This window comes from Anser cygnoides, chromosome 14 (assembly GCF_040182565.1).
Source record: "Anser cygnoides isolate HZ-2024a breed goose chromosome 14, Taihu_goose_T2T_genome, whole genome shotgun sequence".
NCBI lineage: Eukaryota > Metazoa > Chordata > Aves > Anseriformes > Anatidae > Anser > Anser cygnoides.
This window is the reverse complement of record NC_089886.1, coordinates 6260248-6276678: the sequence shown is the minus strand read 5'-3', so window position 1 is coordinate 6276678 and position 16431 is coordinate 6260248. Positions and strand designations below refer to the sequence as shown.

Sequence of the window (16431 nt, the reverse complement as noted above, 5' to 3'; positions counted from 1 at the left end):
TCTGCTTTCCTTCCCCCGGCAGGGTACCGGGATGCGGCAGGTCAGCGCGCTGCCGGCAGCAGCCCCCAGCAAAACCCCACTGCTGCTGCCCACGGGCACCGACCCGCAGCACCCGCAGCCTCGTGCGGACCTAAACCCATAAGCGATCCCATAAGGCAGATTTAACCCACAAGGGGTCCCGGGGCTCTGCAGCGATCTGACTGTGCCCACCAGCTGCGCAGCAGCCCCCGGCACGGCCACCCGGGACACCCAGTCCCGTCGTCTCCGTGGGGTGAATGCACTCAGTTCGCCTGGCAGCATTTAGGGCAGGAGGATTTCTTGGGTGCTGCGGGCTGCTGGTCGCTGCCACTTGGGGTTTGCACGGCCAGACGTGCACTTTCCTTACACCTGAGGAGGGCGAACCCAAAGGGAATGTAATCCTGAAATAAGCAGAGGGCAGGAGGAGAGCTCCGACAGGCTGCCCGTGCTCTCACCCTGCCTGCCGCAGCACGGGCTGGCACAGCAGTAACCACAGAAGCGATGACAGTGCCCTCACGTGAACGAGGCTGAGGCTCCCTAAAAAAACCCTAGTGGGTAAAAACGGCAGCTGTGAACTCATCTTCAGAGCCGCTCCTGCACGCCCGTGAATCACGGCTGCCGTCAGGTGAGCCCCGTGAGCACGGAGGGACCGGAGGAATGAGGAAGAACCACCAGGACGAGAACGCTCTGCTGTCAGCCAGCCCCGCTCCGGTCACTGCTCAGGGGGAAATTTGTCCCAGCGTTGGGGCCAGCCCGGGGGTGACCTAGGGCAGGAATACAGAGAGCAAACGGGGAAAGTGAAGAGCTATTTGAGTGGGCAGAGCAGGGTCCCCCACCCTCCTGGCCTTATTGCAGGAGGAATCTGCCCTGCACGTCCCTGGTGGAGACGACAGCTCCCCCGTGCTTTCAGGCATAACTCGGGACCATGGGTGAGGAGCTCGGCAGCTGGGTTCAGCCCCTCTTAGATAAACATTGAAGCCTTTGGTATTTATGCCAGCTCCAGCTTTAGTTCTGATCACCTCGGTGCACGGTCCTTGTGGACTGCCTGCAGGTCTGGCACGCCTGCCTGGCTTCACCAGCACGGACAGCTCTTCCCTGCTCTCCCACAAAGAAGCATCCTCCTGTTCTGGATGGCCAAAAAGGCGGCAGGAACACACAAGGGACAATGACGGCACCTCTTGCAAGACGCAGCAGGTTCCCCGGGGAGAAGCACCGAGCGCTTGCAAACCTGCAGTCGCTCAGACATAGGCAACCCGAGTGATGTAACCAGCTCCTCCAGCAGTCCCTGCGTGAATCACAGCCCCCATGGCAGCCCCCTCCCTGCCTCCGCTCGCTGACTAATCCTTCGCACCCCTCGGCTGGGAGGAATGGCACAGGAGAGCCCTTTAAGCGGTGCCTGGCTGCCTATCAAAACCACGCAGAGGCTGTCTGGGGCCTCCATCATGGGGAATTCCCCTTCTCCATGCCTAAAAGTAAACTCAGCTGGGCCGGGCTCCTGCAGTTGGGGATCGCAGACGGAGAGCGCCTGCACCAAAGGGCTCGAGTCCCCCCCGCCCGAGCCCCTCCGCGCCCGGCCGGGTGAGTAGCGCGCAGCTTTGCTCGGTGGGCAACGGGGACGGAGCAGGGGGGATCGCGAGAAGTTTTTCAGCCCCAGCCCCAAAGCTCTGCAGATCAGCCCCGGGCCACCCCTTCTGCTCTCGTAGGAATAGAACTGGGTTCGGCTATTTTTCGCAGGAGGGAAATACGATATAAGTATGATGCTTTCTGGGTGCACGGGATTGCGTTTAGCTCTGAAGCTGGCTTTTCTGAGGGTTTACAGAACAAGACGGGGCCGCTGGGGTAAAACAAGCAATCTGGGGAAGAATCGGGGAGATGTTGGCTGTTCAGGGGTGCCTGGCTCAGGAGCGCAGCCAAACCTCCCTGCCCCGTCCCCATGGCACGAGCACCCCAACCAGCACCGCGGGGTGCCAGCACCTGCCGAGCTGGCTCAGCAGGGCTTCAAGGGCGACGTCCTGCTTGGATGGAAGAACACACAGAGACAGGAATCTGTTTTTTAAAAAGCTTTATAACTCAGACAGCACCCCAAAACCTCGAATTACCAAGGAACAATGGAAGTGAGCAGAGAAAAGGGCTGGGACAGCTGGAGACAGCATGAGCCCCAGCAAAGGCCACCCCACCGAGAACAGCAACTGTATACAGAAAGGAAGAAATGTGAGGGTACAGGCAGCAAGCAAGCAGCACCTCTGCTTACTGCGGGGCTTCTCCACTTTTTTATTTTTATTTTTGAATACCCTTGTGGCAAAACCAGGGCAGGAAAGGGAGGCAGGTAGCGTCTGAGCGAGTTCCAGAGAACCACAGGGGCCAGAAGGCGTTCCCCACAGCTCCTGCTCCTCTGGCCCATTCCTGCTGCTCGTAAACATGCGATAAGCAATATAGAGAGAGGATTGTTGGTAATGGGCACTGCAGCTGGAGGTTGTAATTGTTCCCCTGTAATTAGAGCCAGCGGGGAATTCTCCCTGCCCCAGCTGCTTATGAGGAAAGCTCCCTTTGTCCCCCAGCACCCACACCGACAGGACAGCCCGGGGTTCCCGCAGAGCCCCCTTTTTTCCCCTCACATCAGCTCTGCCCCCTCAGGACCCCAAACCACCACAGCGGGGGCTCAGGGGGCTTCCCACCAGGAGGGGGCCGCCCGCACAGGAGGGGCCCGGCCATTTTGTGTGGCTGTAAGACAGGGCAGGCTGCCGACAGCCGCAAGCCTGCTGCCCCCCTCACGAAAAAAATAAAAAAATAATTAAAAAAAAGAGTGGCGGTTCACACAGCTCCCCGTCTCCCCCTAGGCCGCACAAGCCGCCATTATAGCGCGCACTGCGCTGCACCGCCGCGGCCCGCCCCTTTTATAACCTCGCCGCCCGTTCCTATTGGCTGCGGCGCCTGTCGGTCAAGCTGGGAAATTCCCGGGGGGCGGGGCTGCCGCTTCCGCCCCGCTTCCGGCCGGGCTGGGGGCGCCGGGACCGGCACCGGGGCCGGGGCCGCGTCCGGGTCCGGGTCCGGCACCGGGACCGGGGCCAGGGCCGGGAGCGGAACCGGGACCGCGAACCGGGAGCGGGGGACGGAACCGGGAGCGGCACCAGGATCAGCACCGGCACCGGGACCAGCCCCGGGACCAGCCCCAGCCCCGCCGGCAGCAGGTGGGCTCGCAGCAGCCGCGGCCGTGCTGCCCTTGCCCCCCGCACCCCCCTCCCGGTGCCAGGCCGGCGGCGCCCCGGTACCGGCGGGGAGCGGGGCCGCACCGGGCTCGGTGCGGGGAGGAGGCGGGGGGAGCTGCGGTGCCGTGTGGTGCCGTGTGGTGCCGTGCCGCCCCGCGCCGCCCCGCCGCGACCCCCGGGGTGCTGGCGGTGTCCCGGTGGGCTCCGTGGGCCCGTCCCCATCCCAGCAGCGGGGGTGGCTGTCACCGGCACCACCGGCGGGGGACGTCCCGGTGAGGGGTTTCGCCTCGGGAACGGGCGCGTGGTGTTGCCGTGCCTCAGTTTCCCCTTGCTGGGCCGCCGTCCGTGCCCCTCGCGCCGGTGGTGGCAGCGGGGCGGGGGGGAGGGGTCGGGAGGGCCCCAAAATGCGCTCACGGTCACCGTCCCGGCCGCCACAGCCCCCCCGGGGGGTTCGGGGCGTCCGGCCGCCGGCTCGGCGTCACCCGGTGGCGCGGGGCGCGGGGCTCGCTCCTCCCCTGGCTTGGGGTTACACAACCCCGGGACTTCCCGGCCCCGTGGGGCTGCTCCAGGCTGCTGCCGGGCTTGGGGTCGCCTTTGTGGGGTGGGAGCACCCCTGGGCCCCCCCACGGGCTCTGCCGGGAGCCCGGTGATGCCGGGGGGGGGGGGGGGGTTGTGGCCACCGCTGGGGGCGGAAGAAAACGGGTGCTGCGTGCCAGCTCCCCTCTGGGTGAGATCGGGCTCGGCGGGGACCAGCGGCTGCGTCCCCTCCTCAGCGCCCCGTTGTGCGGTTGCACCCGATACGGGGGCAAGTGCGGCTTTTTCCCTTCAGCTCGCTGCTTCCATCCTCTCGGGCAAGCAAGAAGGGCTCTGCTGCCTCTCCCAAAGCGCAGGTTTTATTTGCCACCTCCAGGAAAGACAGCTGGGCAGCGAGGAGGGACTTTGAGCAGCGGGGCAAATTCCGGAGACAGGAAGGCTCCGGCGAGGTGCGTCCTTGAGCTCCGTGTCCGTGGCACGGCCAAGTAAGCAGTGAGAGCGGGAGAGGCGCTTTTGCGTCCTTTGGCATCCTTCCTGGCCCCGCAAGAAACCCTCTGCCGCCCTTTTGGTCTGCCCCGCGTGCAACAGCAGAGCTTTTTAGCGCGGGGTGCGGGCTGTCGCCTGCCAGCAGCAGGTACAAAACCCTCGTGGGTGGAGGAAGCCGAGCCGTCCCCCCGCCCCGTAGCGCTGCAGGGCTCCTTTTAGAGCAACAGCCCGCGGGGTTTGGGTGGCAGCGGTAACTTGGCCGCGGTCTCCCGCTGCTCGGCTCTCCCCTGGCGCTAGTTTCAGCGTGGGTCGCCCCAGCTGAGCTGCTCCCGACGCGTCCGTAACGCCTGCTGCGGGTCGGATGGGGCTGCGCTCGCCTTCCCACCCTGGCAGGCTGGAAGAAAGGATGCTTCGGGCGGAGGTTCAGGCCTTTCCCTTCGGGGACCTGCCTCCCGGAGTCCTGCAGCACCTGCTTTCCTCCTGGTACCCGCGGCGCGGTGCCCGGGAGCTCTCCTCGTTGCTTCCTCCTAAAGCCGGCTCCGCTTCTGCTTCCCTGCGGGCGAGGCCAGCCCAGGGGATGTCTGTCCTTGGAGCTGCTGGAGACGATAAGAGGCTGGGCTCGGGGCTGTGGCATTTTGCTGATTTCCAGCAAAGCGTTCAGGTAAAACCACCTCCACAGCACCCATCTGAGCTCTGAGGGGTGCCGAGGGCCCTCAGCCCTGCCGAGGAAGGTGATGCTGTAAAGGCGCAGGGATTTACTTTCCCCCCCGTGCGTTCCCGCCGGGGAGGAGACTTCCCAGGAACAGGGCGCGCCGGGGCGAGGAAAGCCCCGCTCTGCATCCCGGGGGGAGCTTTGCCAGACTTGTGCCCCCTCCCGAGCACGGGGACATCGCGGAGGGGACGAGTTTGGTGTCGGGTGGGGACCTCGCAGCGTCCCGCGGCTGCGGTGCCGGCTCTGCTCCCAAGCTGTTTAAATACCGGGCTGTTTTCATCTCCTCCTGGGAGTCTCCCCTGCCCACTCGCCCTGTCATTCTCTCCTCCTGCTGAGCTGTCGTAAAAAATTTACTACCTGAAGGGCTGGCCACCCCGCTCCTTGCACCCAGCGCCCGCCCACGGGCAGCAAACACCGAGCTGCCGGCGGTGACCGCGGCGTCTCGCAGCCTCTCCCGGTGCCGCCTCCTAAGGGTTTTCTGCCTCCCTCCTCCGTGAGCATCTTGTGACCGGCGAGGAGTCACCGGGAGGACCTGAGTGGTTTTAATCAGAAAAAAACCCAGCCGACCCACCCGAAACCCGGCAGCCTTTGCCTGGGTTAGCCGTGGGGCTGGGGAGTGCCGGTGCACGTCTGTTGTTCTCTCTCCTACCCCGTTTTTGGTGAAATGGGAGGTTTTCGTTGCAAATCTCATGTTTCGGCGCTCCCGAGCCTTTAAGAGAAAAAGGAAACTCTGACACCAGGCCTGGGAGCTGTGACCTGGTCCATCCGTGTTCCTGTCCCAAGGGTGGCAGCTCTGTCCTAGGGCTTGCGTGCAGAAATTGGGCTGCTCCTTGACCCCGTGCCCCACCAAGCCAGGCTCAGGTGCTGCCGCGATGCTCCGTGCTGCCTGCGCCTTGCTCGCTGCTGAATCCTGTCTCTCGTGGGGATAATCCACAGCCCTTGGGCAGAGAAACCTGCGACAAAACCCCGAGAATTGGGAACTAGCGGAGGCTGGAGCCTTTTTTTTTTTGGCTTCGTCCAGTCTGATCGTGGTGAGACGTGAGTGCGGCCGGCGCGGGTGTGAGGTGGCTGCGGGTCCCCAGCCCTGCCTGTGCCGCTGCCCCCGTCCCCCAGCAGGACACCCGCAGTGACACCTCCCCGCGGCGGATGTGCTGCCACCTCCCTGGGTGTCGTGTGCGTGTCCCTGTCATTTCATGAGCCCCCCCCTCACCTGCGTGCATCCCTGGGTGGGGGGACGGGGACGTTTCACGAGGCTGCGGTGGCACTTGAGCTGCCCGACGGCCCCGGGAGCCGGCGGCACAGAAACTGCCCCGCTTCTTCTTCAGCTTCCTGCCAGCTGCTCGCCTCCCCCAGAAATAGCCATCCCTCGGCCTGCCAGGGGCTGCAGCCGGGAAGCCGCCGTCCCCCCGCTGCCGCGGGCCCCCCTTTTCGGCAGGACGAGCCCCCCACGCGAGCCGTGCCACCTATCCCGTGCTACAGCCCCCGGCACAGACCCGCCGGCGGGCAGACGTGCCTTCCGCCGAGGCCAGGAGGTGCCGTTCCCAAGGCAGGCTCCCGAGGATGCCGTGCGTAATTAGCTCCCGAGGAGGCGGCTGTTAATTGCTGCGGGTGCTGCCAGGTGGCGGCTGTCGGCCGGGAAGTCCCCGCGGCGGCAGGTTGCCCGGCCCGCCTCGCCAACCGGCCCCGATTGCGCCTGGCACGGGCGCTAGCCCGAGGTCGAGACGGTTTCGGGGGGGTGGGCTTTCCCTTCCAAGACGCCCCCCCCCTTGAGCCCTTCCCATTCCCAAGCCGCCTCAGCTGGGGGACGGGCACTCGGGGAGCACTGTGGGGTTTGCCCCGTATCCCCATCGCCCTGCTGGGTGCTGAACCGCCCCTGGCACCGGCACCGGCAGGCACCGGGGGGCCTTGTTTTGGCAAGGGGGGGTGGCCGTGATCCCAGCAGCAGCTTCACCACCCCCGGGGAGTGGGGACCTGCTCCCACGAAGCGGGGAGTTTCGCTGGGATGCCCCCACGCGCAAGGAATTAACCGAGCAAACCCTGCGCTGCGCTCGGGTGTTCCCTTCCCTCGTGCCTTGCTCCCGGCCCGGCGCTGACCTGGTTACCTCCGGGCACCCCGTTTCAGGAACCTGTTCCGTGGGTACCTGGTTTCTCCGGCTGAAGCCGAGGGCAGAGCGTGTCCTGGCTGCCGGAGGCTCAGCCCGCGCAGCTCGCAGGCTCCCCCGGCACTGCAGGGCTGCTCCTCACCCCGTGCCCTCTGTTTTCGTTTGCGACGCGTGCAGCGCTTGGGAGCAGAGTGGAAGGATTTGGTGGTTTGTTGTTTTGTTTTGGTTTTTTTTCCCTCTCTTCCCCTCTCGGCTCTGTTTTTGGTGAGAAATATTTGCAGAACTCTTTGTCTGAGGGGCTTTCCAGTAAGACGTTGGCAGGCTGGGTGTGTTGGTTCCATTCAGGGTTTGTTTGCCCTGCTGCACAGGAGGAAATTGTGACTTCGGTTTAAGATCCCATCCCTTTCACACTAGGTAGGAAAAAGCATTCGACAAGAAAACCAAAACCTAACCCCAGGTCCTTCTCAGAGCCTCCTGAACGAAAAGGAGCATCCTCCCGGCCGCGGGGATGCCCGAGGCTGGGCAGGAACCTCTGGGTCCCCGTCCCCACGGGGATGTGGGTGGCTGCCACCTCCCCGGGGACCGCTGGTGATGCCCGCTCTCGTGACAGCTCTCATGGCCGTGACTCACCCCGGCACGTTCACCCATGTGGGGCCGGCGTGAGCAGAGCCCTCAGAGGGAAATTTCTTCACCTGATGCTCTCCGTGCTCCCCGCGCCGCCGCGGTGGGGACCGGGGTCCCGTGGGGTGGGTGGAGGTGACGCCGTGCTCATCCCCGCAGGGATGCCCGGCCGGGAGGTCGGCGGTTAAACGGCAGACATGGAAGGGAGAGGCCCCTACCGCATCTACGACCCCGGCGGGGGCACGGAGGAGAATGGATCCGCGGCTTTCGAGCGGCTGATGGAGGAGAACGCCCGGCTGAAGGAGAAGATGCAGGGGATAAAGTCTATCGGTAATTCTGTCGGGAACTGCTGGCGGCCGGCGGACAAGGTTTGGCTGCTGGGCAGCCCCGGCCTCGCAGCCCGCACCCGTTCCCTGGCCCTTTTTAAGAAGGGTGCCCAGAGCCAGGGCTTTTCCACGAGAGCTCCTGGGGCGCTTTGCAGTGGGATGAAGGGCCCAGCAGCCGTGGGATGAAGGGCCCAGCAGCCGTGGGATGAAGGGCCCAGCAGCCGTGGGATGAAGGGCCCAGCAGCCGTGGGATGAAGGGCCCAGCAGCCGTGGGATGAAGGGCCCAGCAGCTGGGACGTGCCGGCACTGGAACGCCCCAGCCCGGCGGTGCCACCCCCTTTCTCCTCCTCGGCCGCCTTCCCCCACCCGCCCCGGGTTTTGCTTTCGGTGTCATGACCCAGCTTCCGCTTTCGAGTCCTGCTTCTGCAGCCGAATTTCCACCTCCCTCGTGATCCCCATGACTACCGTGGCCCTGCCTGGGACGGGGACGCGCTGGGGTGGGAGGGGATTGCGCTGCCAGACCCCAAGACCTGCAGCCTCGACAGTGCCCTGCCCGGGCTTAAATTCGGCTCCCGTGGGAGGTGGAGGAGACCTCTGGGGGTGCCTCCTGCCACCGGTTCTGCAGCCAGTGAGCCACGGATAGAGCTTTGCCGCGGGGTTTGGTGTGAAAGAGTAGTTTCTGAATGAAAAAGGACCGTGCTGGGCGCTCCTGCACCCAAACGGGGGGTTCGGGGCTCGCGGCTGGGGCTGCGGCAGCGCAGGTCCCCGGGGAAGGGGGGTGAGCACCGGGTGAGCGTCCTGCCGCTGCCCCCCAGGAGAGCTGCTGGAGGAGTCCCAGGTGGAGGCGTCCAAGCTGCGGCAGAAGGCAGAGGACCTCGTGAAGGACAACAAAATGCTGATGGGCTCGTCTGCCTTGGAGGAGCTGGTGGAAAGCGGAGGTAGGAGGTGGGAGGCTCGCCGAGCAGGGCTACCCTGACAGCTCAGGGCAGGGGGGGGGATGTGAAGGGGATTTTCCTGAGGGTTGGTGCAGGGGCGCTCACCTCTCTGTTAAACAACCCAACCTGGCTTCATCCCACCATAAAGCAGAGTTTGCTCGCAGCTGCTCTGGCTCCTTAGCCATGCCCAAGCTCTGTTGCATGGGGTCAGCTGTAGTAGGGAAAGCCGAGGCAGCTCCAGCCTGCGGCCCTCTCGTCTCTGGAGCCTGTTGGCGAGGCTGAGCTCGGCCAGGAGCCTCCTTTCCTGGGGAGCCCTGGCGTAGAGCTGCTGCAGCCGAGTGTTTCTGTTGGCACCGAGGTCGGGCTGCCTGAAGCACAGCAGTTCGGAGCGATAAGAAGTGGCAGGGGTGACAAGGTCCTACTAGATCCATCCAGCTCCTGTGGGTTCAGCCTGCCGAGGGCAAAGGCCAGCAGGAAAACCTCTGCAGCTTTGCCTGGCAGCCCTGCCCCTGGAATTTGGGAGGTGTCTGTCCCATCCCCGCTGCCGAGGGGAAGCTGCATTCGTGCCTGAGCTCACGGTCCCTGCTCTCTGCATCCCAAAGCGCTCACGGATCTCTCTTCTCCCCTCTTGCAGCCGCCGGCCCCAAGCCCAGCTCCACTCTGGCCGCCCCAGGCAGCGCCCAGCCGGAGGCAGAAGCGCGGAAATCTCCAAATGTGAGTGGTGGGAGCGCGAGCTCGTGGGGGATGTGTGGAGGGGAGATGCTCCGTGTGGGGGCTGCCGCTCCCCGTCGGACCTGACCCGGCTGCCTCCTGTTGCAGGGCTCCTCGTCGGAGTTTGAGATCGTGGCCGTGGAAGCGCAGGGCTTCCCCCAGGACAGCGGGAGAGCGGTGAGTGAGTGGGCCCGGGGCTGGGACCCGGCCGGTCGTGGACAGGGGGATCCGTGCGGCCCCGGGGCTGTGCTCCCCGCACCTCGCTCCGTCCCACCGTGTGCAGGGGGCTGGGGGAAAGGCATCCGTGCCCCAGGCATCTGGGGACACCGGTGTGTCCAAGCGCTGTGACAGGGACAGGAAGGGCTGTGATGGCAGGGTGAGCTGTGGGGATGCCCTGACACTCCCCTCCCAGTCCCACAGCAAGCGGGAGGACCAGCTCTGTTCCTGCTGTTTGCTGCCACCTGAATGTCCCCAGGCTGGCACTGTCCCCTCATCTGCTCCAGCTTTTTGGCTGTGCTGGGAGGGACAGGAGCAGGGACGGTGACTCCAGCCATCGCAGCCCCTATGGCAGTACCAAGGGGACAAATGTTCGGGGACGCGCTGTCCTCGCACATCCCCGTTTGCCAGGCTGGGGTCTCGTTGGACCCCCCAGCGCACACCCGCGGGTTGGCTCCCCGCCGCGCCGCACACCCTCCCGTGGCAGTTTCGGGGCTGTTACCCCAGGTACGGGGCGCTGAGGCAGGAGGGGCCGCTGGGGAAGCCCAGGGAGTTCCCGAGGGTGGCCGGTGAGTCAGCGGGGCTGGGAGCGCCGCGGGCGGAGGTGTGCCAGCGTGTCCCCGCCTGGGAGGCAGCCAGGGCCGGGCTGTGTTGTGCCGGCGCTGCCGCGGGTTTCCCAGGCGATACAGGAGGGCAGCAGGCACGAGCAGGGAGGACGAGCCCCTTGGGGACACCCCGCGTGCGTAGGTCGGGGTGTGCCGTGACGCCCGAGGGTGCGCCCGACCACAGCTCCCCCAGCCTCTGTTAAACGTCCCACACACCGTGCGGTGCCGTGGCAAGCAGGGGAGCTTCAGAGCCATGCTGGGGGACGAGGGGAAGGAGCAGGCTGAGGTAAGGTGTCCTGAGCCAGCAGCGCAGAGGGGAGAAGGCCCTGCAGACTGGAAGGAAGCAGCTTCAGAAAGAGAAGGGGTTATGGGCTGGAGATGGCTCCTTTACCATCAAGAAGCGTGGATTGGCAAGGGTGGCAGGAATCGAGGGGCTGGCAAGCTGTTAGAGAAATTCCCCTTCCACCCCGGGACTTGGGGTAGCCGTACCCAGGGGTTGGGCATCAAACCTTTGTAAAGCCAACGCCAATTTTTTTAGTGCACTGAGGGTTGGTGCAGTGCCTCTGTCCCTGGCAGTTTTGGAGAGCTGAAACCTGGGTGTTTCCACAGCCAGAGTGCTTGCAGTGCTGCCCTCTGCGCCTCGCTTCCTTCGTGGGTGGCAAAGAAGCGTGGGGTCAGAGGGGCGCGACCTGTAGGTTCAGGGAAGGTGTCTTTGGGGCTCAGCAAGGGCGGCACTGCCTGCAGGCGCAGATGCCATCAGAGGGAGCGGACGCGTGAGCAAGCAGCCAGGAGCAGGGCTGAGGCGCAGCCGGGCGCTGCGGGAGGCAGAAGTGCCCAACAGGAGGGGCTCTGCCATGCTCCTTGAACCCCTCTGACCCTAATTCATCCCCTTCCCCGCAGGACTTGGAGCCGCTGCCCACCGAGGACGCCAACCTGCTGCCGCAGCTGCAGCAGCTGGAGAACACGCTGAGCGGCTGCGCCCAGGAGGCCAGCAAGGACCAGGTCTTCGTGCGCATGGGCTACATGGCCTCCGAGCTCAAGCGCCTGGCCTCCAAGGTGCACAAGAACGAGCAGAGAACGTCGTTCCTGCAGGTGAGTCAACCCTGGCCATTTGGGGTTTTGTTTTTTTTGTTCCCCTTTTTTTTTTTAACCAAACCCCCTATGGAGCAGGTCCCCAAGGTGGGCACCACCTACGGCTTGGAATGAAGGGGGTTTTTGTGCTGGGGGCTTGGTGGGCACCCAGGGAGGCTCTCGGGGCTGGCAGCCTTGGTAAAAGGAGGGTGTTTGTGTGCGGTGGTGCCGGGGGGGGTCCTCACACTGCTGGCATTGACCCCGCAGACACTGTGTGAGACGCTGCACACTGAGAACAAGGAGCTGCGAACCAAGCTGGAGAGGGACCTGGAGCAGAGGAACCAGGCCCTGGAGAAGCTCAGGTAAGGGTGGCAGGCAGCGAGGGGACGGGGGCCGCCCCGGGGGTTTCTCCCCGCTGACCCGGGGGTCTCTGCCTGCAGGTGTGAGAACCAGGAGCTGCGGAGGATGGTGACGCTGAGCAACCAGGAAAGTGCGAAGAGGGAAGCTGCCGAGCAGCAGCAGGTACGGGGGCAGCGTTGTCCTCGGAGGGGCCGGGGAGGGAGCAGGGAGCCAGCCAACACACAGGCAGATATCCCCCACCTCATCTGGGTTCTCTCCAGTTTGTCCCAGTATGACTGGAGCACCTTCTCAGGGCCTTTAGGGAAGGGGTGGCCGTGGGAAGGAAAATGGCTTGCAAAAGCCCCGTGTGTGCACCCACAGCAGAGCGGGGCAGGAGCGGAGAAGGCGCTGGGCAGAGGAGACCTGGAGGCCAAGGAGAAGAAGGTGAAGATCCTGGAGCACCAGCGCAGGGAGGTGAGGATGGGGCTGGCACGGAGGCAGCAGCACGGAGGATCGGGGTGGGTTTGGGCTGTGGGGTTGCGTGCCGGGCCCCTGCTCAGCCAGCACTCTCTGCCTGCAGCTGCTGGAGGTGAACAAGCAGTGGGACCAGCATTTCCGAGCCATGAAGCAGAAGTACGAGCAGAAGGTAGGGCTTGGGGCTGCGTGCTCAGGGCGCGCGCCTCTGCTGGGCACAGAGGGTGCTCGGAGGAGACCCAGCGTGGGGAAGGGGCTTGGGGCTGTGCCTTGCTCAGCTCCAGGTGGCCCCAATGTCCCTGTTCCCCGCCGGCAGATGACAGACGTGCACCAGGAGCTGGCCGAGGCCCGGCGGGCGCTGACCGAGATGGAGGCGGAGCGGGAGCAGAAGCAGCGGGACTTCGACCGCAAGCTGCTCCTGGCCAAATCCCGCATCGAAACGGAGGAGGCGAGTCCCCAGGGTCGGGCGGTGGGAAGCTGCCGGCCCCATCGCCCTCCCCTGACTGACCCCATCCCCGCAGGCGGAGAAGGACAGGCTGGCCATGGAGGTGCGGGACCTGCAGCAGAGGATGCGGTTCCTGCAGGAGCAGCTGGCGCCTGTCACCAGGCAGAGGGAGTACCAGGAGAGGGAGATCCAGCGGCTGAACAAGGTCGGGGACAGGGCACGACCCTGGAAAATGGCTTCTGTGCTGCCCACCCAGCCTCTTCTACTCCCCCACGTCCAAAGCTGATCGTGTTCAGCCCCTTCCAGCCCAGCTCCTTGCCCAGGAGCCATGGAAGGAGATGCCCCCCGCCCCGTGCTTGCCCTCTTCCTGGGGGTGGCAGCATCAGGCGATGCCCACCCCATCCCTCCGGGCTCCCCAGTGAGAGGGGCTATCTGTAGTCCTTCGTGCTCTTTCCCAGCTATACCCCCTTCCCACGGCCCCCCAGAGATGTCACCCCCTCTAACACCCTCTGTGTCCCTCCTCTCCCTCGCCAGGCACTAGAGGAGGCCCTGAACGTCCAAGCCTCCCCACCGCCCGTCTTCGCCGGCACCCTGGAGCCGGCCGGGAAGGTGCCGCAGCAGGAGCTGCTGACCCAGAATGAGCTGCTCAAGCAGCAGGTAGGACGGGAGCAGGGAGCGTGGTGGGGCTGGGAGCACAGCGCCTGTGCCGCGGTGCTGGGGAGCTCAGCATCCTCCACTCCTTTGCTGGACGCGCATGCCGGGGGCTTGGTGCAGCTGATGGGGTCGGGGAGTGATAACACAGCAGCGGTGCCCGCCTCGGGGTGAGCCAGGCACCCACCCAGCCCTGCCTTCCGCCAGGTGAAGATTTTCGAGGAAGACTTCCAGCGGGAGCGGAGCGACAGGGAGAGGATGAACGAGGAGAAGGAGGAGCTGAAGCAGCAGCTGGAGAAGCTGCAGAAGCAGCTGGTGGTCTCCAACAACCAGGTGAGCAGCGCTGGGTCCTTCGGGGGCAAGTCAGAGATGCTCGTCCCCATCAGCATGGAGGTCACCGTGCCCACCTCAGAGCAGATGAGGAGGGACAGAGGGGCCAGAGCGGTGGTTTTGCTGCCATTTGTCCCTGCCAGAGCCAGATGGGGCGAGCTGACATTTACTCGGGTGGGTGACACAATGCACCCATCCAGCCTGGCACAGAAAGGTGTCTTTGAAAGGTGTCAGCAGCTATCTACAGTGAGCCTGACGTGGTCGAGCCCATGGGGAGGGCTTTGGGGCTATCTCCTCTCAAACACCTCCCTCCTGCTCTTCTCCTGGAGGTCTGGTTTGGGGAGACTGGTGCAGGAGTCCTGCGGGGCACTGAGCATCAGGGTGGGCTCTGCACTAACCTGTCCCCTCGCCCCCAGCTGCGCGCCTCCAAGGACGACTGCCAGAGGGAGAAGGAGGAGAAGGAGAAGCTGAAGAAGATGCTGAAGCAGCACAAACAGGTGGGACGAGGGAAGAACCCTTCCCGGCCCCGGGGCAGGGGAGCTGGGGGCCGGTGCTTGGTGTGGGTGGGCTGCCCTCGGGCTCTCAGCATCTCCCCCGGCTCCTCGCAGGCTTCTGGAGAGCGGCTGCACCCCGAGCCGCTGCCGGGGCCGCTGGGCCCGGCCTGCCCCATGTACCAGTACCAGTACAGCCCCCCCGTGCCTCACCCCGTCTACCACGGCTTCGACGAGTGGCAGCAGATCCGATACCCGCCGGCAATGCCGGGTGAGCACGCGCCGGGACAGAACTTCCACCATTTCCCCCCGGTGAGCATCCTACCTACCCACGGCGGCACAACGGGGAGCACAAAGTCCCCTGCAAGCGGGTTTGGGGTTTGCTGCCTCCGAGTACGGAGTGTAGCTGGTCACTCACCGGTTCTGTTTCCATCTGCTCTTGCAGCCAGAATACCCCTGGCGCCCGCCCTGCGCCATGTCCCGGAGCCAGAACGCCCCGGCCGTGCCTGGGGTGAAACCGGTCCCCAAGGATTTGGGTAAGGCTCGTTCTGCGGCCCCAGAGCCCCGGGCAGCAGGCAGCACACATGCTGGGGAGGGATGGGATGGGTTTTCAGGCGGTGCTTTCCCCTCAGCCCCCACTGATGTGAGGAGACGGGCAGCGATGCTGCTGCGTGCAGCGCCCAGCCCGGCCATGGGGTCGGTCCCCGCTCTGTCCCCCTGCCTCATCCCCTCCCCTAAAGACCCCAAACACGAGGGGCTTGCGGCAGTGCTGGAAATGTCTGCAGGCGCTGGACCCCGAGCAGCCCCGGGGTTTACGGCACTGGGTGCTCAAAGGGGAGAGTGGGAACGGCTGTGGGCTGGGGCCCCGCACTCCTGCCGCCCCGTCCCAGAGCCAGACGCGGTGGCCCAGGAGCGGTGCTGAGGCCGTGCTGGTGTCTCATGTCTCAGAACAGGCAGGCCCCGGATTGCCGTAACGCCCAGGAGCGCCGTCGCCGTGCCACAGGCTAGCAGCAGAAGGAAGTAGGATGTGTGTGTGTGCCCGTGTACATAGATCTAGGACCTTCCTCCGGCCGTTTGCCCTGTGCGGAGCCACGCGCTGGATGCGCGCCCGGGGCCGGAGAGCCCCGCGGTGCCGGAGGGCCGGCAGGTGGCACGGCCGTCCCCGTACGGCCGCGTGCCCGGCTGGGCGAGCGGGGCCACGTCTTCGGGAAGAGGAGCTGGCGCTGCCCAGGAGCTTCCCATGGTCCAGGAGCTTCGCCTCCTCCCCATGAGGAGCATCTCCGCCGGCGGGGCCTCTCCCGGCGCTGGGAGAGCCCGCGCCCCCAGGCGAACAGCCGGGCCGAGGGTGGTTGGTGTCGTCGTATTTATTTAAGGACCGAAGCTAAGCTGAATCTCTTTTGTTTTCTTCCTGAAAGAGTGCTTTCTCCGGAAGAGCCTCGGTGTAAATGCTCGAGGTGGGAGTTGTCTAGACTGTTTTTCCAGATTTGTTCCGATGTAGCCACGTGTCCAGAGAAAAATAGGAACCGAATCGCTGCACAAGCAACCCAGTATTTATTTATCTGAGCGCCTGCTCTGCTTCCTCAGCCCCATGTCCCCTGCGTCCCCCCGCTCCCTGCGGCTCTGCGGCCGGGGCCAGCTGCTCCAACTCGAGCTCGCTCCAGGAAAACAAGTCTGGAGGGGGGAAAAATAAAACCGAGCCTGCAAGCGTCACTGTCACGTGCGAGCCAGCAGGAGCCGTGCAGCCGGGGCGTGCTTTTCTCCAGGACCTGGGCACTGCTTACAGCTCACAGCAGCGCTCCTCCTGCCTGCTTCTGCCCGGGCTTTTTCCCTTCTTTGCTCTGGACTGAAACCTGATCAGCGCTCCCCTCGCTTTGCCCGAGCCCCAGCCTGGCACCACCGGAGGCTGGGCTTGGCACGGCTGGGGGCTCTGCCACCAAGCGTTAGGAGCCGGGATGATAAATCCGTGATTGCTGTAAGCCGTAATAAATGCCGGGAGGTTTTCCAGCCGGGGGGGGGGGGGGGGGGCTGCAGTTGTCATCCCCGCCTGGAGATGGTGCCCCCCATCCTTGGCTTGTCCCCTGCCCCATAGCCGAGGTAGGTGACTCCTGTTCCCCCCCCCCTTTGTCCCCAGCTCGGAGCCCCCCACCCCTGTCGCAGA

At 65.0% G+C, this 16431-nt stretch overlaps 1 protein-coding gene and 1 long non-coding RNA gene across 5 annotated transcripts; one reads left to right on the top strand and one right to left on the bottom strand.

Annotated features, from left to right (window-relative positions):
- The first annotated feature begins 1457 nt into the window (after window positions 1–1457).
- On the top strand, window positions 1458–16014 carry TNIP1 (TNFAIP3 interacting protein 1). Of its 4 annotated transcripts, none has more exons than XM_048057182.2 (18): window positions 1458–1596; window positions 7839–8009; window positions 8821–8943; window positions 9575–9654; window positions 9760–9828; window positions 11373–11564; window positions 11811–11905; window positions 11984–12065; window positions 12264–12356; window positions 12463–12528; window positions 12673–12804; window positions 12878–13006; window positions 13336–13458; window positions 13660–13785; window positions 14199–14279; window positions 14391–14585; window positions 14719–14809; window positions 15222–16014. In XM_048057182.2, the coding sequence occupies exons 2-18, from the start codon at window positions 7877–7879 to the stop codon at window positions 15245–15247; spliced, it is 1836 nt and encodes a 611-aa protein (XP_047913139.1). In that variant the 5' UTR covers window positions 1458–1596; window positions 7839–7876; the 3' UTR covers window positions 15248–16014. The 4 variants fall into 4 exon arrangements, with proteins under 4 accessions (XP_047913139.1, XP_047913140.1, XP_047913138.1 ...); XM_048057183.2 differs by lacking the exon at window positions 1458–1596 and adding an exon at window positions 2984–3206 and having other exon boundaries at window positions 12267–12356; XM_048057181.2 differs by lacking the exon at window positions 1458–1596 and adding an exon at window positions 2984–3206.
- On the bottom strand, window positions 4100–5236 carry LOC106032833 (uncharacterized). Its single transcript, XR_001205058.3, has 2 exons — window positions 4714–5236; window positions 4100–4638 (listed from the first exon to the last, which is right to left on the bottom strand). It is a non-coding gene; the product is annotated as an uncharacterized lncRNA (long non-coding RNA).
- Window positions 16015–16431: the final 417 nt, after the last annotated feature.